The 26,151-nt window shown below is 41.3% G+C and overlaps 1 protein-coding gene across 13 annotated transcripts in view; it reads right to left on the bottom strand.

Annotated features, from left to right (window-relative positions):
* Positions 1 to 9,859: 9,859 nt before the first annotated feature.
* Positions 9,860 to 26,151, bottom strand: part of TRPM3 (transient receptor potential cation channel subfamily M member 3) — an 877,808-nt gene continuing 861,516 nt past the window's right edge. For 12 of the 13 annotated variants that reach the window (XM_063080764.1, XM_063080766.1, XM_063080768.1 and 9 more), the window contains 4 exons: positions 25,006 to 25,156; positions 24,690 to 24,889; positions 21,383 to 21,515; positions 10,379 to 11,831 (listed from right to left, as the gene is read on the bottom strand). In XM_063080764.1, coding sequence (XP_062936834.1) covers positions 10,379 to 11,831; positions 21,383 to 21,515; positions 24,690 to 24,889; positions 25,006 to 25,156 — 1,937 coding nt within the window. Of the gene's footprint in view, positions 9,883 to 10,378; positions 11,832 to 21,382; positions 21,516 to 24,689; positions 24,890 to 25,005; positions 25,157 to 26,151 lie in introns of those variants that run through there. The other variant, XM_063080773.1, reaches the window with a different exon arrangement.

Below are 26,151 nucleotides of genomic sequence, written 5' to 3'. Positions count from 1 at the left end.
AGAACACAAATTTATTCTCTTGTAGTTCTGGTGGTCAGAAATCCAAAATGAGTCTTTTTTTTTTTAAAGATGACTGGTAAGGGGATCTTAACCCTTGACTTGGTGTTGTCAGCACCACGCTCACCCAGTGAGCGAACCGGTCATCCCTATATGGGATCCGAACCTGTGGCCTTGGTGTTATCAGCACCACACTCTCCCGAGTGAGCCATAGGCCAGCCCCAAAATGAGTCTTAAGGAGCTAAAATCAAGATGTCAGCAGGTCTGGTTCCTTCTGGAGACTCTAGGAGAGGAATCCATTCTTTGTCTTTTCCAGCTTCTAGAGGTCTCCTGCATTCTTTGGCTCATGGCCCCTTCCTTAATCTTCTGAGGTCACATAGCCTACTTTGTAACTCTGACTTCTCCTGCCTCCCTCTTATAAGGATCCTTGTGATTACATCAGACCCACCTGGGTAATCCAGGATAATCTCCCCATCTCAAGATTCTTAATCACATCTGCAAAATTCCTTTTACCATATAAAGTAACATTTACAGGTTCTGGGCATTAGATGTGGATATCTTTGGGGACCGTTATTCAGCTTACCACAGAAGGAATTTATTTTAAGGATACTGATATGTCTTTAGAACCCAAAGGTGGGACTATAGCTATCTCCCAGGAAGAATCTAGAAACTTCCTGTCTCCTATATCTGTTCCTGTCTCCGTGTCTATATTCTTTTCTCTCTTTTTTGGTAGACTGACTTCTTCTGCAACTGAGCCAATATGTGGGAATGTGATTGCTGACAATTTCTGAGTCTATAAATTATGGTTTCTGTATCCAGAGATTGCCCCCCTCTTATCTCTATTTCAGATTCCTAAGAAAACCTCTGATTGGCACTCTTGCACCAATACCACCTTTGCCAAGGATGTAGCCAAAGTTGTAGCAGTAGCCAAAGGATAGAGTCCTTCCATGTAGTAAAAAATGACTGCCAGCAGGGAGGCATTGCAAGGGATTCTCAGTTGAGCACACGCTAAAAAATAGTTCTCTATGAAGATGACTAACCGTTCACCAGGAAATTGAGTAAGAGAGTGACACGGAAGGTGGAGTGTACTCCTGGTACTTAGTCTAGTGTTTCTCAAATGGTGAGGGTCTCAGAAATATTTCTTGAATTGAGTTGAGTTGTAAAATTTCTGTGACGTGTCTTTTCATTCATGAGACTTCGCTGCCCCACCGTCCTGTGCCATGCCGGCTTGTTACGTGCCACACTTTTGCCCAGAATTCTTCAGTCACTTTCTTCTTATCACGGAGTAAAGTCCAAACTCTAACCTGGATGTAGGACATGATGAGCCCCCTTTTCCCCATCTGGGATAGGAGAATAACAACGCTAATCTCATAGATGTGTTGAAAAGGTTAAGGGATTATAAGGGATTGTTGTACTTTTCAACAAATCGCCAGTGTGAGTCCCCTGCCCTGGTCAGGTTGGTTTGCTACTGTTCCACAAGCATTTGTTGCCATTATTCGTATCACTAGACCTTTGTTTCTCCTGTTACTCTGGCCTTGGAAATGCCTGACTCTATCTCCTGTCTTCTTTACTCCTCCTTATTTTTTCAGGTCCTGCTAGGCTACAAATGTTCATTCTTTCTTCTTAATTCTAATTTTTAGTCTGTTCTACATAGAATCTAGAGTAGATTATTTAGTCCAATTTCCTACCCAAACGTGGGAAACCATCCACATATTGCTTTCCTGGTGGCCGTTTTGCTTCCTGTTGAATAGTTTTAGTGATGACGAACTAAACTTAGGCTGCTCATTTCATTTTTTCAACAGCTCTAATTAAATAACTAAAACATGCAATTATCTTTTTAGTCATGACTGTCTTGCTTTTTTAATGAAATTTTCAGTTCTTCCAGAGGAACAAAATAGCTGTTGGAAAGGCGTTTATTATATTTATGCCTAAAATTATGATTTTACGACATTAATAGTTAAACCATTGCTACCATTTTTATTTTCTTTTATTCCAACTTTATCATGCCTTGGAGGAGAAGACTTGCTGTTTCAAGGCTTATGATTATTGTGACGATGCCTACAACAGGTTTCTGAACAGAAATAAAGCAAAGAAAACCCTTCTGGTTCATGTCTATTGATGCCTGAGCATTACTTAGGTCACTTTAGGTTACTCTTACACAGCATTTGAATTTTTGGAAAAATAAAGTCTGTTGCAAAACTTTTACTCCCTTTTGTATCCTTCCAGTTCTTTCACTATTTATATACAAATAGATCCATATTTATATGCCTGGTTTAGTTTATACAAAAATTGCGATTAGACTATGCTATGGTCTTAATGTTGGTGTTTCCCCAAATTCTTATGTTGTAAATTAATACCCAGTGTGATAGTGTTAAGAAGTGAGGGCTTTGCAAAGTGATTAAGTCATGAGGGCTCTACCTTCATAGTGGAATTAGTGCCCTTATAAAAGAGGATCAAGGGAACTCCCTTGTCCCTTCTGTCACATGAAGATGCAGCAACAAGGTGCCATCTATGAAGCAAAGAGCAGCCCTCACTAGACATCGAATCTGCCAGTGCCTTAATTTTGGACTTCACAGCCTCCAGAACTGTGAGTGATAAATTTCTGTTGTTTATTAATTACCCAGTCTAAGGTATTTTGTTATAGCAGCCATAATGAACTAAGACCATATATGCTGCTCTGTATGTCCTTTTAAAAAGACTTAATAATATACCAATAACATCTTTTCATGTCAATATATGAAGATTTAATTATTTTAAATCACTCCATGGTGTGTCATAATTGATTTATTTTTTCTTCTATTGGTCAACACTTAATGTTGTTTCCAATTGGTTCTTGAATTCTGATTCCTTTACCTTAAAAGATATTAAAAAGATAAAAGACCACTACATTCCTACTCACACATTTGCCCACTATTATGGGTTGAATTTTGTCCCCCCGTGCATATAGGGCCCTTCTAGGTAATGCTGGTGAGTGAAGGGAGCCAGATGTAAGAGTGGTGGGGACCGTGGTATCCTGGAGAATGAATGCTTTCTCTAGGGGCACCCAAGATGCCATGATTCAGCTGATTATTGTTGTGTGGGAATATAGGTCTCATATCACCAGATCTTCAGATTTTTCAGGAGAAGCTGGAAATCTAGAATCTAATATGAAACCTATCAACTTTTAAATGTTTCAAATTTTTAAAAAAACATTGTGCAGGCCAATAACACCCCTTCTCTGCTGGCTAGATATGACCCACAGGCCCCCAGTTTGCAACCTCTGCTTTACTGAAACAAGTAATTTATGGAGCCCTAGGCAATTATCTCTTTGTACTGCAGAAGTTCTTAGTGTGAGGATGGAGGAGACCAGATGGTGTCAAATAAATGCACAAGAAGTCCAAGTCATGTTTTAAACTACTGAATTTTTTTTTTTCTTTTTATTGCAAAACATTGGTTACAGAAATTTCAGAAAGTTTTCCCCATGGTATCTGCTAACTTCTGCTTTGAATTATACATCTAAACAAACAAGCTCAAAGTGCATTGTGAATTCAATAATAGACCTTTAAAAAAGGGCAATTCCTCTAAGGATTTATATTTTATATATTTATAGCATCGATAGATATGCAAACTGCTGTCTATCCACGAAGAAGGAAAAGATGTATGTATATTTAGCAAATCCAATGTCAAAATCATTATATTTATAGGAATTCATTTAAAAATGATATCTGAATAATTTCCCCCATTATAAACTATGGTTAGAACATATACAAATGAGAGTCTAAGTTCTATATTATGAAATGGCTATGAGCACAGTATACTGCACATACTGTTTCATACAGTGGTAGCAGCAATATAGACTCAGGTCAGATGCTGTAGTGACAGGAAGCAGGCAAGTCTTCACACAATGCTACGATACTCTTCTTCTCAATCTCCCTGACAGAAATCCTGTGTTTGGGGCCAGAATGATGCAGCTAACGAATTACACAGGCATATATCATTCAGGAGAAGAATAACCCCCAATGGGGTGAGTTTCCTCCCCACCCCCCACCTCAGTTCTCAGTGTATTCCGTGTGTACACTCACTAAGTCAGAACCAAGAATCTGATCCTGCTTGGTCCTAAATCAGAGGTACCAAACCATTGCCTTTGGGACAGAATGCTGCTGGCAGACATACTTGTTTGGCAGCACAGTGTGTGAAAATTTGAATTTGAATGTCCTCGTGGTGGGACGTGTACTCGCTCATGCCCTACACACTCTTCTTGGGTTGTCTTTCACCATCTAATTCATACATTTGCCTTCTGAATTTGGACCCCAAACATAGTTGAGTGTGCAACCCCTCCATCTAGATGCAGATGCCTGGCTCTGATGATGTGTGGGAGGCTGCGGTGAAGACGCAAGGGATGCTTTCGGGATTCAGACAGGCAAAACATTGGATGGGGCAGAAGCAAACACCAGCTAAGTAAGGAACATGAGATAGAGTTAGGAGGCGGCTAAGTTACTGGGAAGATTAGGTTTGGGACAAAGTCTGAATGTTTGGCTTTTTCCAAGTAGCTGCTGTGCTGCTGCAGCTTCCTGTGCTAGGGTCCACAAGGTACTGAGGTAATGGGAGCAAGGGTCTGTTGGCCTGGCAAAAAAGCATCTTGTGTTGGTCTAAGAGAAAGGAAGAAAAGAAAGGGGATGAAGAAAGCTGCCCATCCAGTCGGGAGGCTGAATTTCCCTCCACGACCCACAGCTCTCAGCAGCCTGCCTTTTTCAGAGGAAGGCCCGGGACATGGTTGGCACTGACGTTCTTCCGAAAGCCTATGGACTTCTAGCCATACATGCATCGATTTCACTTTCCAGCACATAAATTGTGCAAATGTGCAGTGGTCTGAAGGTTTGAGGTGGCTGGTAGACTAGTTAAGCTGGGGAAGGAAAAATCACCTCACTTATATTGCCATTGGGATTACCAGGTCACTGCAATCCCCTCTTAGATGACACATAGAGATTGTCACATCTGATTTTATTAGCAGTGATAAGTGCAAGAATATCATCAGAAAAAAGGCAACACAACTACTTCCTGAAATGAATAAAAAGAAAAGAAAAGAAAAAATCTTAAATCAGACCCAACCTCTCCTTTGGATGACTCCAATCTGAGAGACAGAATGATTGACTTGTAAAAAGAAGAGACAGCTTAGGCCAATTCAGGCTGGAAGAAAAGCTTTTACTACTCTTTTTAGGAGTAGTCATTTACAAGACTGTGCAAATTGGCTCCTCTTTTTTCCAGATGTTGAATAGCTTCTGATAATGAAATGGTGATTTCTTTAAAGAGTAAACACTTCAGAGTCACCCAGTGCTCGATCAGACACCCAATCACCTGTCTCCCTCCCCTGGGCCAGGCTCACTCACAACTTGATTAGGCCACAAGGTAAGGAGGGAGGTTACATGTCATTCCATAGCACCACTCACTCGGTGTGCACTTCTGCACTGTCACGAATGGACTTTTCACTCTCATCTCTGGTTTAGCAATTTGCAACCAGTAGCCCTAAAGAATCAGAAACATGTCTTTCATATATCACAGATGCACCAACACCTAGACCTTTGTAAACCCAGGAAGTGTTGTCTTGCCATCTCTGGGTCCCATAGCTATACACCCTGTGGTTAAATACTTTATCCCATATTATTTGTTCAGAGCTTAAAAAAAAAAAAAAAGATTAAAAAAACCCTTGGTTACATTTTTGTTTTTAATTTTTAAAACTTGAACATAATCCCCAGTGTAAGAAGCCCAACAATTTGAGTAAGCTTCCAACTGGTTTAAGCGTCACAGCAGGCAATAGTAAAATGTTAAGTGCCTTAGAAAAGTCCAAAGAAATGCATAAAGCAGTGCATGCATTCTGTTGACACAAAATTAAGACTGGGTTTGGAGAGGAATTACTTCATTTAAGTCTCATTATTATTGTTAAAGGATAGTGAGTTATAATGCAATATCTAGGCCAAGTATATAACCACCCACACACTAGCATCACTTTATCTAGAAACAACATAGTGTTACTAAATGAACATATTTATAAAAGACTGTACACTGCTTCCCCATGGGGTCAGCAGATGTAAACAAACAGCTAATTCAACTGGAGTTTAAAATATTATTTTAAATTCATTTGTCATATAGTCTCTTGCATAACATGCCACTTCAACTTTCACAAAATCACAACTTGCCTACCACAGCTCGCAGGACTTGTTAGAGGAGGTACATCAGCTTATACAAATATTGTACAGTGGTCTACAGGAACGTGAAAAACATAAAGCAGATCAGGAACAAAAATGCCCATTTCACGAGATGCTAAATAACATGGAATTGGGAACATAGGTTAATCCTTGCAACATGTGCTTCTTTATTGAATGTTACAGATTTATAAATGATTATAAAGCTGTCCTGTAACGTTCATTAATACAACCACATGCTACAACTATGCTGGGTTAAACACAGGTTACATATATGTTTACATGTGTTTTATAATATAGCATTACCTAACATATTGAATGGTACATACTATAGATATAGCATGATGGACAACTGGATAACATTTATTATCTTTAAAGAAGTTAAACAGCCCAGACATTCAAGAAGATTAGACTGTGCAGCCTCAGAAAGTAGAAAAATGTACTATCCAGTTATCTACCATAATATTACCTGTAGAAACCATGTTTTAGAATACATTTGAAACATTCAGAAGAAACACATTTTGTGTTTTTACTAGTACATTTTTCCCATTTGATTATTCATATATATATATATATATATATTTCAAAAACGGGAACTTTCAAAGTGCTAAATTACATCCTAGACCTGGAAGCTTAGACTTAAAAAAAAATCCAGTTCTATAAAGTGCTGCATTCTGACTGCTAATACACCTTTTGGCTTTCAGAAATACACAAACTAGCCATGACAATTGTACCCGAGCTTTCTAGCTCCTCATTCAAACCCATCAAGGAGGGGATTTCCAACTATAAAGTATGTTGGTTATCAGGAGACCTCCATGGTCATTTTCATAAAACAACCTTAATTTTTTTTTAAAGGTACAAGCAATTTAGAACAAATCATTACATTTAGTAGTACATAAAAATTGGCACCTTTGAAGCAGATAATCAAACCAAAGCTATTACTTCTTTAAGCTCTCTATGACTTTATTTATAGTCCTCAAAAACTTGCTGCTCATGAGCTGCTTAATTCACAAAGATGGGTGTAATTAACATCCCCTCGATCAGGGACATGGTGGGATAAATGAACTGAGCACAAGCTGATTGTACAAGGCCACAGAATCGATGCCACCTCAGTGCACAGAGAACCCGGACATGGGAGGAAATGGATGGAAAATAACACACATGAATGTGCACAGCAAAGAAATGGCTCACGAAAGTTACAGTTTGTCTGTAAAGTCATTTAAATTTGACTTATATAACTCACATACTTCACAAAAGATGTTGAAACTTAATTTTCATGCACAACAAAAGAACCAGGTAGTCACAAGTTCAGGACTGTTAAGTATTTAGTTTCCCAGGTCCTGCTTTTTCTCTCCAAAATCACGACGAATGCAAACACTCGTGCTCATAGTTTCTCTCCCCCACTTCTAATCTGGTCCAGAATGAGGTTTTGGAGATGCTCAATGTTCTGCTCTAGGGTCAAAGAGGAAGGGTTTCACCTCCTTCTTGAATTCCTCTACAGATTCCCTCAGGAGAGCCTTCAGCTTTGTGAGTGTGCTCACTACTTAAAATCATGAAAACGTTAGGATGTGAGTACATCAAACTAGCAGCATCTAATCTAAGAAACATAAATAATGAAATCTTGGTTCAAACTCTGGTGCTGAGACTTGGCCTTCCTGAGAATCACAGAGAAATGGTCTCAAAATATAAAGTGCCTATTACAACTGTATTGATTATGAATGAACACGATTCCTTCTTCTCATTATCGATCAATATGGAACCAAGGGGTCATGAACTCTTTAAATTTATATTGCAACTTGGCGTGTATGTAATTCTTTTTTTTTTTTTTCTTTTTTTCGTTCTTTTCCTGGGGAAAGGGCCCAAAGTTCTCTTTAGATCCTCGTAGGGATTCATGACTCAAGGAAGTTTAAGAACTCAAGGAAGTTTAAGTTTAAGGAAGTTTAAGATCTGATTTATTCTCAGAATGAATGCATGTTTGCAGACAGGGAAATAGCCAGTGTGGGGCCCAATAAAACGTAAATGTTTCTAGAGCCATTATAAATGAGGGAGTCTGGGTGTTCGTTACTGATTCACCTAAATACCAAGGAGTAAAAAAGGAATTTTTAATTCTTTACACTTATGAACTCTTCGCTCTTTCTATACCTGAAAAGCTTGTTCATAAGTTGTTGTTTTTTAATATTTAAAAGCTAGAGGTTTTGTCCATGTATTTACTTGATTTCACAAAATGATATAAAACTTGGTGTTTACAACTACCACTAAACAAAAGAACCAGGTAGTATCTTGGGCCAGAAACAATAAGTCATTTTCCTTAAAGGCTTTATTCTTTTTCAAGTTCAGTAATCCAAATAGGAATCTGAAGACTTGGGGCCAAGATTTCCTTATTCCACTTCAAATTCAGATTCTGATCTAGAAGCATATGCTTATATTCTAGAGTCTGTAATACTAACTGCTTAGAATTGCGCGTGCATTCAGATTGTACTTGATGTCATAGCTTTGTGCAGGAGAAACCAAAATAAATAAGACGTCATGACAGCCGGTGCTTTTGGATAGAAAGGGACAGAGGGCAGGTAGTGAGTTGTTTTGGCAGCTCTAGTTTGGTACAAGGAAAAGCTAAGGTTATAGGGATTTAAAAAATCAAAATTTCAGCAGATGGTCTAATAGTATAATGAACTCTTTCAATGGACTTCTTGGATATTAAAAAATCTTGGTTATACCTCAACATGATAGAAAAGTCCAAGCCTCTTAAGAAAGCTCTATATGTCTGTTTATATACTATATATAAACACGTGTCTTTGTGTAAATGCATATATATATGTATAGAACTCTTTATATGGTTTATTTGTTTTCTATTTTGGTCTATTGTATCTTTTTTTTTATAACTCTGTCTATAAGAAAAATATTCATGGTATGCTTACAACTGATGATGGCTTTGGGTTGATACCAGACTCCCAGTTAATTCTAAGGTTATGTATGGTTTTGAAACTTCCTTAAAAAGTACTTTGGAACATTTCCATAAAAAAGATACCAGCCCTTGAAAAACGCCAATTAAACTTATGCTGAGCTCAGATTAGATGGAAAACTCTACGAAAATATCCACATATAACCATATATTCATATACAAAATGGTCATGTGATGAGTAGTATGAAAAATTGGCAGTTACATCTTGGAGGTGTTCAGAGGACATGGAAGAGTCATGCAAATGATGATCACACAGGAGCATAACACATGACATGGATTGTGAAAATATAGCAATATCCCATATGGCAATTTTGGGTTGGTTCTGCCTAATGTGTGTTTTTTTTTTTTTTCAAGTTCAATATTACATATGAAGCAAGTGAATTCATTGAATGACAGGTGAGATACAAAATAAATTAAAAATATAAAATTATTTAATTACATTCATCCTGAGCTTGCTCGACTATACTTGAATGCCCACTGTGTATTAAATCACTTGGCTTTTGTGTTTAACATCAACTCTTCTTTCATTTCAATTGCAATACAAAAAGGCATCTCTGTTCCCTTATTTTCTTCCAAAAAGATAAACAGTTGTGGCACCAGAAGTGAATAGATAAGAGACAGGTGAACTATGACTGTTACCTTGTTTTTTCTTTATAATGATCAATTACAGAAGTGTTGGCATGAGAAGGATGTGGGACGTTAGGTAGAACTGCTTGCTGCCGGCTTATACTGAATAAAAAGGATGCTCTTCATCAGTCACCAGTGATGGAGCCAATGTGAAAAGAAAACAGAATGGAAGTTTAGAATATCTCATTTTGTATGCTGGCTATTTTATTTTATTTTGCAATTTTGCCCTGCCTCCTAAAACTCTTGATAATGGTCAGTAATCAAAAGATGTCTCCTGGCATGGAGAGTGCTGGAAGCCCCTGGGTCCCCAGATCTCATGGCTTTCTGCAGTGACAGGGGATACACACTTATCTCTAACCCTTCTCCCCCTCACATCCCCTCCCTACCCAGCAAGTGTGAACATGCCTGAGATCCCTGTGTTTGGCACTGGGTCAGATCAAATGCTTTCTTGATCTGTGGCCCAGAAGTCACCTTTGAGTTAACACTTCCCAAAACATTGCTTGTTTTGCTCAGCTAAGAATAAAGCAGGTATGATTCAAGGATGGGAGAAAAGGTGGAGTTTGGGGGAATTTTAGGACTGGGTCGTTGAGGCTCCTGCAATGCCTATTAAGAAGGCTTAGTTGTGCTTGCTTTCAAAGCTGTGGAAAGCCGATGTTCTGGACAGTCTCCTCATGGACAGGCTGTCCGCTCGGCCCTCTGGCTTGGAGGACTTACTCCTCTGGAAGGGATTTCGCAGGCTTGCTGTGTTCCGCTGCCTGTCGAGCTTGTCACTGATGGAGAAGCTCTTCCTGGTGTGTGCATGCGACGCACTGGGCTCCTCTGCTGAGTAGCTGTTGGCACGCTCTATCTTGGGGACTGTGATGTTGTTGGACAGGGCTCTGTCTGCATTATCACCCTCCTGGGAGGATGTTGCAATGGCGGCTCTCCCGCCTGTGGCCTCATTCTCTTCACTGTCAGAGCTGGGGTGACTCAGTTCTGCTTCTCGCTCAGGATGGCAGCAAGATAAGTCCTCTGTTTTGTCTCCAGGACCCCCAGGGAAGGAGGCTCTGTCAGTGATCGCTTGGGGGGCATTGACACACCGTGTGTCAATACAGTCTGTAATGCTTGTGTACTCTGCAGTTTTCACGGGCACCCCGAAGTTGGCATAATAGCTCCTCGAAGGAGAAAACATAAAGCTATGAGATTTTACGATGGGAGCCTCTTCTAGGAGAAAGGGCGTAGTGGCTAGATAGCGGCTACTTTTGGAACGCTCAATGGTGTGGTACGTTGGAGGGTCTGAGTCCCAGGGGTTTTGGCATTCTGGGAGGTGGGTATAGTCTGAAGAAAAAGATCTAGTGTCCACGGTGGTGACATCCTCAAAATCAATGCTCCGGCTTGGGGGTCTGTCTGTGGGTGCGAGAGTTGCGTAGGCACTACTTGAAGGGGCTGTGGAAGGTACTGTAGTGGAAAAGCTTGGCTCACCCAGCCCAAGAATGTTCATGGAATTGTCCAGAGGGTCTATATCACAGTGGAGCTCATCCATGGCAGAGACATAGATGTCTATACACGATGATGGTCTTCTGGAATCAGGAACAATGGCCAAGGTGTTTGCAGGAGCTGCAGGAGCTTTGGATTCTTTTGCTACAGAGTGGGAACTAGTAGCCCGGTGTAGGCTCAGGGACCTTTCTTTAAAAATACTTTCCAACTTTTCTATACCACCTTTGTCTTTCATATTGACTGAATAGAAAGAATGGCTTCGTATACGGGGCATTAAGGTTGGAGAAGTTGGGGACATGGTCTCCTCACCTGCAGGGTCTATACTCTCTTGGAGCTTGAAGGTGTTCCCCTCCTGGCTGTTGAAGCTGCTCTGGCGGACAATGTAGGCTGCGTCTGTGCAGTCCGAGGAGGTCCTCGAGCGGATTTTGTTGGACTCAGCCCGCTCCAGACCTGTCAGGCGCTCCAGGGCTGTGGCCATGCGCCCGATGAGGTCCTCGAGCTGCGCCAGCCGGATGTCCACGGTCTGCAGCGAAGCCTTCATGGAGTGCTCTCTCTCGTTGACTTCCTCCAGCCGCATGGACATGTTCTCCACCCTGTGCAAGGAAGAGAGAACCAGTCACTCAGGCTGGGTTCCCCTGCTGGGGGTTTTGAGAGCAAGGACAGGGGGATCACAGCTGTGTCTGGACTTTGGAGCCATCAGTGCTCTCCTCCCAGAGGGAAACTGAGGGGTTGCAGACAGGTAGTGAGAGGGGCTGGGGAAGAGAGAATGGCTTTGATGGTGTCATTGGGATCATAGAATCCAACTTTTTTTTGAGCTGGAAGAGGCTTTAGAGATTATCTAATCCAGTGGTTATAGCTCCCATCTCCTTTTCCCTCAATGAAATGTCATATACAATCCTGATAAATAAGCACCAAAATGGAGCATTTCTTATGGAAGTGGAGTGGGACCAAAGTCTTCCCCTTTACCACTCCCTGGCCTAGCTGTGGCTTGGGGCAGGGTTTAATCACCTGAGTATTAGAGTGTTGGCATATCAGGGTCACCAATAAAATGAGAATGTTGCCTTTTGATGATTTTACCCAGAATTTTGTGATAGAATTTTAGAATGTAGCTGTTTTTTATTGAAGCATACATGTAAAATTTGTATTTTATAAAATAGGATTGGTTTTTACATCTATACAATATTCTTTTTTGTTATTGTTTATTCAGGATAATCTTTTTAAAATTTAATATCTCTAAAGAAATTAATGTGGCCCTGTTACTGAGGCACCCAGGGTTGATCTAAGCCAATCCAATTCTTTCATTTATAAAGGAAAAGCAAAAATTAAGAAATGTAACCAAGTAATTTGTGGTAGACATTAGAATGTCTATCAACAAGTAAATTATCCTAGTCCTTTCTCTGTCTCTGCTTTTCCAGGTAGCTGATCACAGATGCCTTATATTACAATTATTTCTAGATGTCTCAACCCTCTGCCTTGGAGTTTCTTAAGGGCATGGTCTGCCTCACACTCCTGTTTCCATCTTCATGTTGCTAACCCAATACCTGCCAGGTGTCAGTAAGTGTTCACTGAGTCAATAACAGTGAACTTGATTTTAATTGTCATACAGTCTGCCTGGTCATTTATTTACAAAGACAGAGGCCACATATCTAAAATAAATTTGTGCCTGATTTTTTATTTGCTTAGGTGAACTTGGAAAGGAGAATCAAAGCCAAGTCTTGGTTTGAGCTCAAACTTTCATGTTTAAATGCCTAAACGCAAACCTTTGGATGAATCTAAATGAGACCCATTCACAACTTTTCTGGAGAGGATAAAGATACTTTTTCCAATCATTTGGCTGCTGATCCTTAAAAGGAACATGCTGCAGGTAGAACATGACTGCAGAATATGCTTTACAGTGAACAGTGGGAATTAGAGCTGGGTCTCCCCAGCCTGGTGGTGGTGGTGGTGGTGGTGGTGGTGTGTTAAAGACAGCAACACGTCTATTAGGGAGGAATGTACACCTCAGTGCCAAAGGAGCTATAATATAAGAGGCATGTGAATTCCCTCTCTGAGGGACCTGTAGGCTGTTTGTAAAATCTCCTCGCCTGCTGGCCAGGGGTTGGGATGTGTGATCCCCTTGCCTTGGGGCACTTTCTCCCTCTTTTAGAGCCCTTACTTCCCGTGTCTCTTTACCTCCCCCTTTATCCCTCAGCTTGCCTTCACTGGGTCTAAGGCCCTGGACTGCTCCCAAGGGCCCTGCTTCTGATACTTTTTTTTTTGCTCTCTCCTGCTGCCCCATAACCACCCAGTGCCTCTCAGGGGCCAGGCACATTCTGCCACCATGCCCAAGTTATTTCCAAAAGAATGCATTGACATTGAGCTATCCTGTATCTGGCAAACCTGATGCTATTCACAAAGCTAACAACTAATTCAGAAGGAAATACAGCTCTTCCCTCTTTCACTTCATTTTGTCATATAAACAGAGCCCAAGAAACTTCGTTAAGTGGATAAAATACTTCTGCATGAAAGTCAGGAGCAGGACACGCATTTCTGTAGACTTTCCATTTAGCATGCTCCGGGTGCTGAGGCCTGCCAGCTTTTTGATGCTGGAAGAGTAACAAAAGGCAGGATAGTTTTACTCTTCTTCTCCTTTTTTTTCTGGAGCCCAGTGTATAAATGGTTGGTGTTTGAAAGAGATGAAGATGCTCTTTTGGCATGATTGCGTGTGATCACCATGAAATATCTGTGCCACAGCCTGTGCTGTGGGGGCCTCGCTCCTCATATCCCACCTCCTTTCAGCCCCAGGACCCAGCACCACAGGGAAAACTAGCCCGTGAGAGGCATGGCTGGGGCACCAACCACAGGCAACAGAAGAGTCAGGACCTGGTCTCAGGCAGTAAACTGGACACAGAGATGGGGGAGCTGAGAAGGACAGGAGGGAGGCAGAAGGGGTGCAGGGAGGAGTTCTTCAGGGGAAGCCAGGAGGTGCCCGGTGGGAGCCTCCAAAATGGCCCCAGGGAACTAGAGTAGGGGAGAAAAGCCTACTGGAACAGGGCTCAGGAACTATTCTTAGCAAAATCTTACCTCTCCTATGGGCTCTGAGGTGGGTTAGAATGTAAGACTTGACTAAAGCAATAATAAACCATTTATCCATTTTCTTCCAGAATTCTGGGTGTGTTTAACCATCTAACCATCTAACTGTATGATTACGTAGGTCATGGACCTAACTGACAGGGGTTTAACGTAAGAGTTATAAAAGAATAAAATGTCCCAGAGACAAATTTACATATGCTTATTCTATGACTATAGTGCTTCCCTTAATCTTAAAAAAAAAAAAAAAAAAAAGGTCTTGAAAAGTTGTGTAAATGGGTGCACCCCACTGATATAAAAATAGGCCTGAGGAACAAACTCAGAGTTCTGGGTCATGACCGTGGTCACTAGGAGCTGACTGCACTCCAATAGCCCAGGACATAAAATGGTGACAAGAATGGTAAGAATTTATGGATCAACAGGAGTCTCCAAAGAAACAGACACATAAAGTGACTAAGTAAGAAAAAAGAGGCATTGAGGTAAAGAAGACATTTTATGGGAGGGACTCTTTCCTTCACTTTCCCTCTTGCACTTCTCTAGATCTCAAGTGGCTCCTTTCAGAATAACTCAGGAGGTGATCACAACAGCGACACAACAGGGCTCCGGAAAGATGGGTGGCGGCCCATGAGAGAGCACACATTATGTTGGTGCAAAACCCCAGCTAAGAAGACAACCGGCCACTTCAGCCAGTGAGATGAGGAAAAGGACATTCAAAAGGAGATTCTGATGGTGCAGAAAATTTTAGCTTTAACATGCAATTTTTTAACTTAAGGATTGTTGTGTTATTTTCTAGAAATTCATCTTCTTTTCTGATAATCTTGAAATGTGGTAAAAAAGAAAAGAGGATTGCAGGCTATGCCTGTTCTAAATTTTGTATATTCACTGAGTGCTAGCCCTGGAGTGCATGAGGGATGGAGAGTAGAAGCAAACCCCTATCGCACGAGCTCAATCATGGTTGCTGTTATTGGGGGAAAACATGTACTAACGCAGGCTTCACATCAAAGGCAATGATGCAGAATGGCTAATGCTAACTCTTGCTTATCCACAGACTGATACCTAATTTGTGAATTATTTAAGTACTATGGGGTTAAGTCCCTAACCTGTTGGGTTAATTATCCTTCTTATTAATGCTGGGAAAGGAGAAAAAGCTTAAATTCAACTCAATCAATGGGAAGACCAAAGATCAGCTTAAGAAAAAGATATGGTAGAAAGAGGGTGAAGTTCAATGCTTTGCTTCCACTGTTTTTTGACCATTTATGGATTTTATTTATCTCAAGTTATTTCTCTCTGTCATTGCTATAAAAGTTATAAGTTGAATATATTATTAATAGTCACGTTCCTATCACTTTTTGGATTTAAGTGAAATGAAAAAGAGCAAAAAGCTCACTGGCTTGGGAAAGATAATGTTCAATTAAAAGATGACACTAGGAATAATGCTAAATGCTAGTTTGTTTAATCATTACCATCAAGGAGACAATTCAAACTGCAACTTCTTCTGACAAATGGAATCTGACGGGGGGTGATGGTGAGCATGATCTGAAAGCTTTAATGAGGAGTCTGGGAATTAAACTACTGTGGGCAGGCAGGTCAAGTGTGTAGGTAAAGCTGGCAGGTGTCAGACAGTCGAGGCAAAGGCTCGATCTGTGGCAGCAGAGAGCATGCCCTGACCAAAGACGTTCAGAATGAATTCTAACAGTCACTGCAAGTCCCACAAAACAGCCCTCTGTGTACAGATGCTGCCTGTGAGCCACCAGTTTTTGAATTCTGCTTACAGAGTTAAAGGAACCAGAAAAAAACACTTCCAAATGTGATCACCAAAAACCGTAAGGACCAATGGGAAATAAAAAGGAATGCCAGGAAACTGGAGATAGAAAAAAACTTTCCTGATATTTAAAATTCTTGGATTCTAGAAATGATGCAAGTCTGACAAATTCTGGGCAGCATTTTAAAATGGTTTAGTAGTAGGTAATTAAACAAATGGTATTTTTTGAGTACTTTGAGAAGATAGTGTTAGTTATCAGGAGACTGCATGAGATCAGTATTAATCTCGCCTCTTGTTTTGGTAATCTAGACCAATAGATTGACATAGGTGCACAATATTTGTGATTTTGGCAGGGAGGTTTGCCCACGTGATATGACCCAGATATGTCTAGGTCATCTGGAGAAATGTGGATACCTGGCTGGCTGAGTGACCAAATGAGAGATGGTACAACAATTAGTTGATGTCATCACGGAAGGTATTCTTTGGAGCTGTGCAATGGGCCTCTAATTGGTTCACCTGATCTGTGCTCATGAACACTTTGGTGAACTACGTTGAAGACATAGTAAGTGTGGTTATCAAACAAACAATGGCATAACATGAATAGGATAAAAAATTAATATATGAGATGATAAAATCAGGATCCAAAAATCCTCTAGGTGCTAGAATAATGAGCCAAAGGAGAAAAACATTAAAGAAAAATTTCACAACAATGAATGTTAAATCCTGATTTTAGATTAAAACAAACATTTCCCAGGAAGACTTTTGAGGATATTTGAATCAGCTGATGTGTAAAAGCCCTGGTTTTAACTCATTGCAAGTTCACGTGAACCAAAGATGTGACCTGGCTGCTAAGAATTTTAATTCAGCCTTACAGCACATAAAATGTATAGATCAAATAATAATAATAATGATCGCTATTTATTGAAAGCATATCTCATATGTTATCTCAATAACTCTTACTACTCTACAGTTAGGTATTAATACTCCATTTTACAGATGGGGACACAGGTTTAGTGGAGGTAAGTTGCCCAAGGTCACACAGCTAGTTACTACCAAATTAGTATTAAAATCTTTTCATTATACTGTGTTCTTTCCATGGTATATGGAAAGATTTTAATACTTGTCCTACTGTATAAGCAGTAGCCCAGTACACAATAGGTGCTCAAAAAAGTAAGTAAATGAATAAAGAGAGTAAGTCTAGGTTCTAACCACAACACAGGGAATAGAACTCAATTTAGGCACCACATTTAAAGGGTGATGTTGACAATTTAAAATGCATCCTGAGGGCCGACCCCGTGGCTCACTCGGGAGAGTGCGGTGCTGGGAGCGCCGAGGCTGCAGGTTCGGATCCTATATAGGGATGGCCGGTGCGCTCACTGGCTGAGTGCAGTGCGGGCGACACCAAGCCAAGGGTTACGATCCCCTTACCGGTCACCAAAAAAAAAAAAAAAAAAAATGCATCCTGAAAAAGTGAGCAGGGTAGTGGGTAATCTTTTGGAAAGTGGCGTAAGTAAAGAATCTTGGGACCTTTAGTTTGGAAAAGACAAAGTATAGTAGGGAGATGATAGTGATCTTCACGTGTGTGAAATATTTTCTTAGAGAGAAAAGAATTCAGTGCTTTTCTGTGTTCATTCGTGAGACTGGTATTGTAGGCAGTTATTCCTCTTTTCCAGGAGGTATTCACATAGAGGCTGGATGTATTTAGACTGTGCATTCTTTCAAAGCAGAGTTCCTATATCTCCTCCTCCTAACTCAGGCCCTGCTCATGCCAGTTGGATATATTTTTTAAATAGCTATTGGTCAGATGTGTGAAGTAAACAATTGCTTTGGGTACAAGCAGTTCATGACTTCCAGAACCATTTCCAAATCTAAGGTGCTGAGGTTTTATATACTCCACGGTGAATAACTCTGCACCATCCTCCCCCAGTGTTGGACTTTTAGCTTGTCCACTGAGTTCCATCAATGGTTCTCAAAGTATGTTTCCCGGACTAGCAGGATCAGCATTAACATCACCTGGGAACTTGTTAGAAATACAAATTCTAAGGCTCCACCCCTGACCTAGTGAATAAGAAACTCTGGGGGTGGGAAAGTGGGTACCCAGCAACCTGTGTTGTAACAAGCCCTCTAGATGAGTTCAAGGCCCGCTAAAGTTTGAGAACCAATGGGTTAGATGCTTCTGGCCATCCCTCCCTGGGGTGTACATGGGAACTCAATGAAACTGCATGTTTCCCGAGGACGGGACCCTACTCTGTGGGTCCTCAGTGTGTGGTATATTGCCTGGTACACAGCAAAAACCCAGTGTGCACATAATGAAACAGAACTAAACTTGTAAAAGGACAGTGAACAAAGAATCTGATCACACAGGCCTTAAGAATTGGTTATCTTTAGCCAGGAGTCAAAAGATCCCCACAAAAAATGCTATTCAGCAATGTTGTTTAATAGATAAAAGCTTGATTATTTTATTTTCATTAGTTATATACTGACCCAATAAAGTGGGGGCATTTGTTACTCAACTAGCTCATTATATTCCAGAATTGTATTGCTTTAGATGCATCAGGATCATTGCTATATAAAAAGACGGGAAAGACATGGGTTTTTCAGAATTAAGTTCCTATGAGGTGTTAGTGATCCCTTGAATATTGCCTTTATCTCTTTACATACCATGAAGGTGCAAAAGTGTGATTTAATAATGATTCATTTAAATTGATAATTATGGAATATTTTTGTATTTCTAAAAAATTTATGCAAATATAACCTGTATAAATAAATTGTATTTTAAAGGTAGTGGCAGGGGAAGAAGTTTAGGGCTCACTAAGACTTGGAAACCCTTTTCCTGAGTCTTTTAGTAGAGTAAAGCTCCAAGATCTTCATGTTTCTGATTTCAAATCTTGGTATTGGGGTTGTCTAACATGAAGGTAGAGTTATATAATTTTCTATATACTATATATAATGTTCACAGTTAACTTAGGTAAATTTAACCATATACACCTATTCAAATGTTTGTAATATACACACATATATACATATGTGTATATACCTCAATCCTTCTCTATCTCTCTCAATCGAATGTAAATAGGACAGGTGACTTCACTGGCCACTCCACCAGAAATGACATGTCCTAGAAGATGTGTGAGATGGGTTACAAGGATCCACTTTTCCTTTGGTTGATCTCTGTTTCCTCATGCACCCAATAGTGTTTCTGTTGCATGGAGTTCGAGTCTAGTGCTAAAAGACATTATTTTTGGGTAACTTACAAATGCAAACCCCCCCAAACAACAACAATGAAATCCCAAAATGAATACAGAGAGAAGTAACAGAAGCAGTTTGAGGCCTGGGCTTAGGTTAGGTTAACTTCTCTGGCACCTGGGCTTGGTCGTGAGGTCATCTTGGTTCTCCAAGTCCCCATGACTCCAGGTCAGTCTAAAAACTCGGACACAGGGAGGGCACTTCTATGCTCCATCCTAGATTCCTGAGAATTACTCTCTTTGGTCATCCTCTTTGAGGATGGGGCTCTGCACCACCCCAAGAGAAACAGAGCCTTGGAAAAACAGTGGTCTTGAAGAGTTTGCAGGCATGGGGTGAGAGGCTCAGGTGGAGGTGCTACAGTTCCTTTCTGTTTCTCTCCAGAAGGAACTGGCGAAGTGGTCACAATATGCTCATGTGTGCTGGTGTCTGCACCTCTTTATTCTAGTTCCCCAGAGAGGCAAAAGCTTCCTCACATCTTTTATCTTATTTTTCTGGTGGCTGGCCAGTAGGGGGATCTAAACCCTTGACCTTGGTGTTAAAACACCATGCTCTAACCAACTGAGCCAACGGGCCAGCCTGTTCCTTGCATCTTAACACTTCTTCCTTCCTACCTTTCTTTCCTCCCAGGTCTATGGCTTTTCTGAGTGCAAAAAGCATTTCAAAGGCCCATAGACATAGGCTTTGGAAATATGTCTGAGCAATAGGTAAAGTGTCCACATGGCACGATTCTCTGGGAACCACATGGCTATACATCCATTAATAAATAGCTTTTTCAAGTCTTCAGAATAAGAGAGATCTTGAGATTTGTGGCTCTTTCCTATGTTTGTCAGAAAATTACTTTACATCGTATCATAAAATGCTCTATTTTGCAGAGACAGATGTGTATAAAATCTGTGCACGGCTTTAAACTTTATTAATATTGGCTGGGTACCCAGGAGTACAATCACTCAATGGCATATGTGTATGTACTTACTTATCTAGACTTCCTTCTTTAAAGAAATAAAGGGCCAGGGACCCATTTATTTCATAAAATGCCATTTATGTAATTTCTACAGAGTCATTAGAGAATGTCTGAAGTGGATAAGCCAACAAAATGTCACTTCATGAAAATTAGAGGTGACTGCCTTGAATCTTAGCAGCTTGAGTTATATTGACTAAAGTCATCAATATATTATACCTTTTTATGCTGTTTATAATTTACTTCTGTCATCTTTATATTGCAAAGGCTTACAGTTTAAAGTAACACCAATGCTTTGTAACCTCTGAGTGTTCTTTAGAACCGTGGTTCTCAAATGCTGGGTTTTGAACATGCCAGACTGTAATGAAGCTTTTATTAGTCTACAGCAAAATAAGAAAAATAAGAAAACATAACTGCATTTGCATAAAGCTAGAGTTATTAGATTTAAAGGATTCTTTTCTCTTTATTTGGAGATTTTTCTTTTAGCCCTACTGACTAAACTATTTGGTCAATGAGATCTAAAATTATGTAACCACTGGGTAGAAAAATCTGCTTTTATTCCTTTGCTTTTATCTTGTTTCATAAAAAAGAAAAAAACAAAACTATTCTGGGGGAAAAAACTGTACTCATTATTCTAACTGATTTACAAGTCTCTTGCTGTCATTTATTCAGAAGGTACTGAGCACCCATATGAGCCAGGCACTAGGTCTATCCTACTCCTCTGGAGAAGGCACTCAGTGGTCTACATGAAAATAAACCTGTTGGAGAACCTAGAGTCAGGCTGGGGCTCTCCTGGTTTGTGTCTGGCTTGGAGCTTTCCAGTTTCTGGTCTGAGCCAGCAACCCCAGCCCTGTCCTGGACTCAACAGTTTCTATTGTCCAGGAGGGCAGTGGCTACTACCTGCTGGAGAAATCTAGGGTCTGCAAGTCTGGGATTTCGATCTGTAGACACTTTAGGCCATGTTCTGGTTTCTCATAAGCTCCATGATTTCTCGGGCAGTAAAAATAAACACAGGGGATCTGTGTTATGTAGCTGTCTGAACAAATTCAGTTGGTAAAGCATGCCATGGCACAAAACATCTGCAGGAGGCATGTACGTATGGAACACACCTTTCTGAAGTCACCCGTATCCTCTCATCGTTGGACGAGTTGAACCGATCATCCTTTTCTCTGAAATATTCCTCTATGCACTGCTCTTCAAAATCATGTACTTTCTTGAGCTCATCATCAGTTATGAAGAGTTCTGTGAAAAAAAAAGAAGGAGCCATGAGGCAGAGAAGTAAAAGTGATGGATCTAATCTGTAGGCCTTGTGACATTCCTAATATAAATCAAGTTTGGGAAAAGGGGCCAAGGTTCTCTACTGAGTCTCAGACAAAATCCAAATCCAATTAGGCAACTTACGTCACTGTCTTCTTTTTAAACATTAGACTCACTACGGGTCTCTGAAGTTTACCTGAGTATATCTGGTTTATCTCAGGAACTGGTTGGAATTACACAACTTGTAAGGCCAAGAACGTCGCTAAATCAAGGAAAGGGAAGTTACTCAGAGCATGCGGGTTTCTTAAAAGTTCAGAAGTCTCTGGGCTGGGATGTGGCAGACAGACATTGCTGACGGGTCTTACTAAAAGTCCTTTTGCAATCTCATCCCCCCTCTTCCCCTTCCCACTACTGAGGCTGGAAAGCCAAAGACATATGTTTCTAATCTTCCTTGAAGCTAGCAGCAACCATGAGACCCAGTTTGGTCCAAGAAACAAAAGAAGTCTATTGCAGGGAGGGGTGGGAAGAGATGTTGCTTTCCTGATAAAATGCAAAGATGCAGTTGCTTCCTTCCACATTTCTTCACCTTCCCCTCTTTTTCCTGCCTTGAACGTGAGTGTGATGATTGGAGGTGCAGCAGCTATTGTGTGACCACGAGGTACGACCACACAGTAAGAAGAGCTGAACCTAAAAATAGAAGAACTTTGGATCTTTGACTTTAATGAACCATTGTTGAACTCTGGGCTATCTATATCTTTACTTTTTGTCATGTGAAAAATATAAAGCCTTATTTATTGGTATTATTGTTAGCTTGGTTTTCTATTAACAAGGCAAACTAATGTATAACTGATATAGCAGTAGAAAGAGCCCTGGAAATTTGAATCTTTAAATGGTTTGTAAATCAGGGTGAGGGCGATAGAGTCGCTTTGAAAAAATTGCACATGGGACATTTCTTCTAATCTTGTGCACTTGATATGCTATAGGGATTGTCCAAAATGTTTGGAGTCCTGAATTTTAGACACTCAGGGATTTAGTTTTCTGAGGTTGCTCTTGATTCCTCTGAGGCATAAGTCTGAGTTTGCTTGGGGCATGGAAAATATGAATGTAAAAACAGGTGAGAGTAAAGAAAATACTGGAAATCAGACCGCTGTTCTCAAATATGGCAGGATTCCTGAGGTAGGGGAAAGCTTTTCTAGAAGGGGCCACTTGGGTTTTGGTTACGAAATTACATACAGCAAGAGCTTGGAGAGAAGGGAATGAAGACAGACAGTTTCTAGAGGCCTCCAATATATGGGCTGTTACCTGCTATTGCTGTATTTGAGACAAAAAGGAATATATTTAATATTCTGCTGGCACCTTAAATAGTGCCTCATTTGACTTCTTTGGCTATATGTAATGTTCTTTTCTTAATACTATTTTTTAAAAAATTCATCAACATGTTAAATTTTACAATAAAAATTAAATTTTACCCTTCAGAGTGCTTTTATGTGAAGTTTTGCAAGAATGTGCAGTGCCCTGCGTTCTTTTAATTAAGGCTATAGACTGATGGCAAAGAGTTCGCTTTCCCGTGATTCATTCATACAGTGCAGGGCCCTTGTCTCAGCTCCTTGCCCTTCTCACCCAGGCACAGCTCTGAAATCTTCCTTCTCTGAGAAACTGACACTCGGCTCCTCCCTTCCATGTGTCCAATGACCTGCCAGTTCTTTCATTGCTCCTAGTGGTGATCACAACAAGAAAGCCATGAACTGGAGCTTGATGGACCTGGCTTCCACCCAGCGCAATAATGCCTGGCTGCTCAGGTTCTCTGGTCTTCTGCAGGGGTGTGGGCACTGGAGCAGAGAGGGGTCTCTGGATTGCCCCTCTTCCTGTGTTTCATTTCCAGACACCCCTTTCCTAAGCTATCTGGATAAGTGAGGTTCTCCTTCTGCCACAAACAAGTCAGGCTTTGTTGTAAATGACTTCAGGGCCCTGAGTTAACCCTCATGCATTATCCACTGCTGGGCATAATTCCTTGCAGCATTCCTCTGCCCCTGATTTGGCAGCCTATGCCCGTCTATGCTGGCCAAAGTTCTTAAGTAAAGAAGCTCAGGGTTTATCTCATAGGTCATTCTTTTTGCCCACTAAGCTTTCTATTTGCCTAAATTTGTGTTTCAGCTGGAAACAGTGAATTTTGGAATTCCCAGCTCTGTCCAGTACTCCATTTTTAATGTCTAGAAAGAAGTTGGGCATTGCTATGTCAAAGAGGTTGTCAACAGTTTAGCGGTTGATTAAATGGTTTTGGTTTCACACAGATATACTGGTGATCACACAGAGGGAGGTAGGTTCCTGGTCTACAACTCCAGAGGTCTTGCTCGGCAGATTTAGTGTAGGTAGTCTATTTGAAACACTTGGAGAAAGCTTAGTAGCTTGCTTGTACAGGGCTGGATTCTCAGTGGTTTTTAACTGAGGATGGTACCCAAGGGGCATTTAGGAATCTGCGGGAGCTACTGGTATTTAATGTGTGGAGGCCAGATATGCTAAATCTCATGCAATGTATGAGACGATCATACATAACAAGGAATCGTTCTGCCCCGATGCCAGTAGAACTTCCTTTTAGAAACACTGGCTAGAAGGTGGATTGCGGAGGGTTCTGTTTTGTCCTTTGAATAATGGAAAGCAGCACTGTTCCCTCACAAGGTCACAAAGGTACAACCCCTAAGGCTTAGGAAAATGATTAAGAGCTAAAAAATATCATAGGTTCAGAAATGATGATGGAAAATCAAACTTGGTCACCTACAACTCAGCTCAACTTATGTCATGATATTCAATTGCACATAATGTAGCGCTGGATACATATTAATATGGTTGATATATTTTGTGGTGGGACATCTGGGAAGTAAGAAACTCAGAACCTATGAAGTGCTAAACGGCCCTGCTGGAGACTGGTTTTATTTTGCTATGAAAGACGTGAGGCTAAGAATGCTCAATTTCAGCCTCTGGGTCTTCTTTCCAGCATGGTGTCTCATGCAGGCGGACCCTCCCATTCCCTCCCAGTCTGCAGCACTATCTGCCAGCTGGGAGGAAGGAGGAACTAGGTGGGCACACGATCTGTATTACAGCCTATAGGAAGTGGAAGGGATTTCTGATTTGTGGTCACCGGCACTGTCGCTTGAGGCTTACTCAGGCCATAGTCCCTCTCATCTGGGTCGCTCTCATGTTTCCTCCATCGGCAACACAGGTGCTGGAATATCATAGTCATGTGGCTGAAGATGATCAGAGGTGGGGGCAGGACCGGCCTTTCATGGAAGGTCATGATGAGCTGGTACCTCTGAAACTTCCATACTTGGTTGGATATTGATTTTACCTCAAAAAATGTATTGCTGAAATAGAGACCAGAAAGAATCAAGTGAGCAAACCCACTGCTTTCTGAAGTACCCACCCCTCCACCCTCGCTCCCCCTGCCCGTCCCAAGTGCACCGAAGAAAGGTCCACTCACTTAAAGACAGCAATGAGGAGGTTGACCAGCAGGATGTTTGCCACTAAGAGGTAGCAGGCCATGATGGCCGGCACAATCCAAGCCCCTGTCTTGCAGGGGGGCAGCTGGATGATCTTCCCATCCTCTCGGGTCTCATTCTGTCCACAGGGAGCTGGAGGAAGCAGCACAGGCGAGAAATGAGAAACCAGGCTATGCGATTGAAAAAAATAAAAGAGGGATGTGAACACGGGTTTTAGATGCAGGAAAAATACAGCCATCTCAAAACAAACAAACCAAAATTCCAAAAAAGCCAAAATAGGAAAATGGAAGCTTCATGAATATCCCAAGGGGCTGCTACCCCAGAGGGCACTTAGCTCCGCCTGTCTCCCCAGTTTGTCATCTGACAGGAAGAGGTGGATGGTGCCTTCTTGCTTCTCACTCTGTCTCTTGGCCCCGACACTCAGTGAAAGGGGCGTGGTGTCCTTCAGAAACCTGGTGAGGACTTTCCTGGGGAGTGGCCAAGGCGCAGAGAGTCCCACTGCCCTGCAAGTTACTTTCAAAATGTGCTGTGGAGGCCATCAGCTGACAGCCGTAAGAGCAGCAGCATCGGGGCTATTGATTGGGAATTAACACTGGGACAGCTGTTAATTGCTGCAGGAGACAACCCAGGAGCATAGAGCTAACGATCTGCTGTCTTGGTATGGAAGGAACAGCAGGGCAGAGCCTTGGGAAGGATTTAGAGGGCTTGACGCTCAGTGCTCCTGATGGATGGGATTTCACCAGGAGGGCAATGAAGGGAGATGGGCCAGGACCACGGAGCCCACAGCCACCCCCTTTCTTCCAGCAGCATTTCTATTCCAAAAATGTGCTTTTCAGGGCATAGAGGACAAAACCCAATAAATCGTCAAATGTGGGAATAAAAAGAGATCTGGAGGTGGGGGTGAGGAGGAAGGTGATATGTGGGGCTGGGTGAGTGTCAGTAAAGTGCTAATGAGCCTGCTTGGAGTTTCTGGGTAAATGCAAGAAAAATATCCGTGGCCAAGCTTCTTAGTACTGCACAGACAGTATGGCTCGGGGAGTGAGATGATGCCTGTAGAGGCACGGATAGGTGAGGCAGTCTTCCCTCTCTAGCTCTCTTCTGTTGGCTTTAGAATAAGGTCCTTTAGC

This window comes from Cynocephalus volans, chromosome 16, assembly GCF_027409185.1.
Source record: "Cynocephalus volans isolate mCynVol1 chromosome 16, mCynVol1.pri, whole genome shotgun sequence".
Classification (NCBI taxonomy): domain Eukaryota; kingdom Metazoa; phylum Chordata; class Mammalia; order Dermoptera; family Cynocephalidae; genus Cynocephalus; species Cynocephalus volans.
Note: the sequence above shows the minus strand (reverse complement) of the source record. Positions and strands in the feature narration are given on the sequence as shown.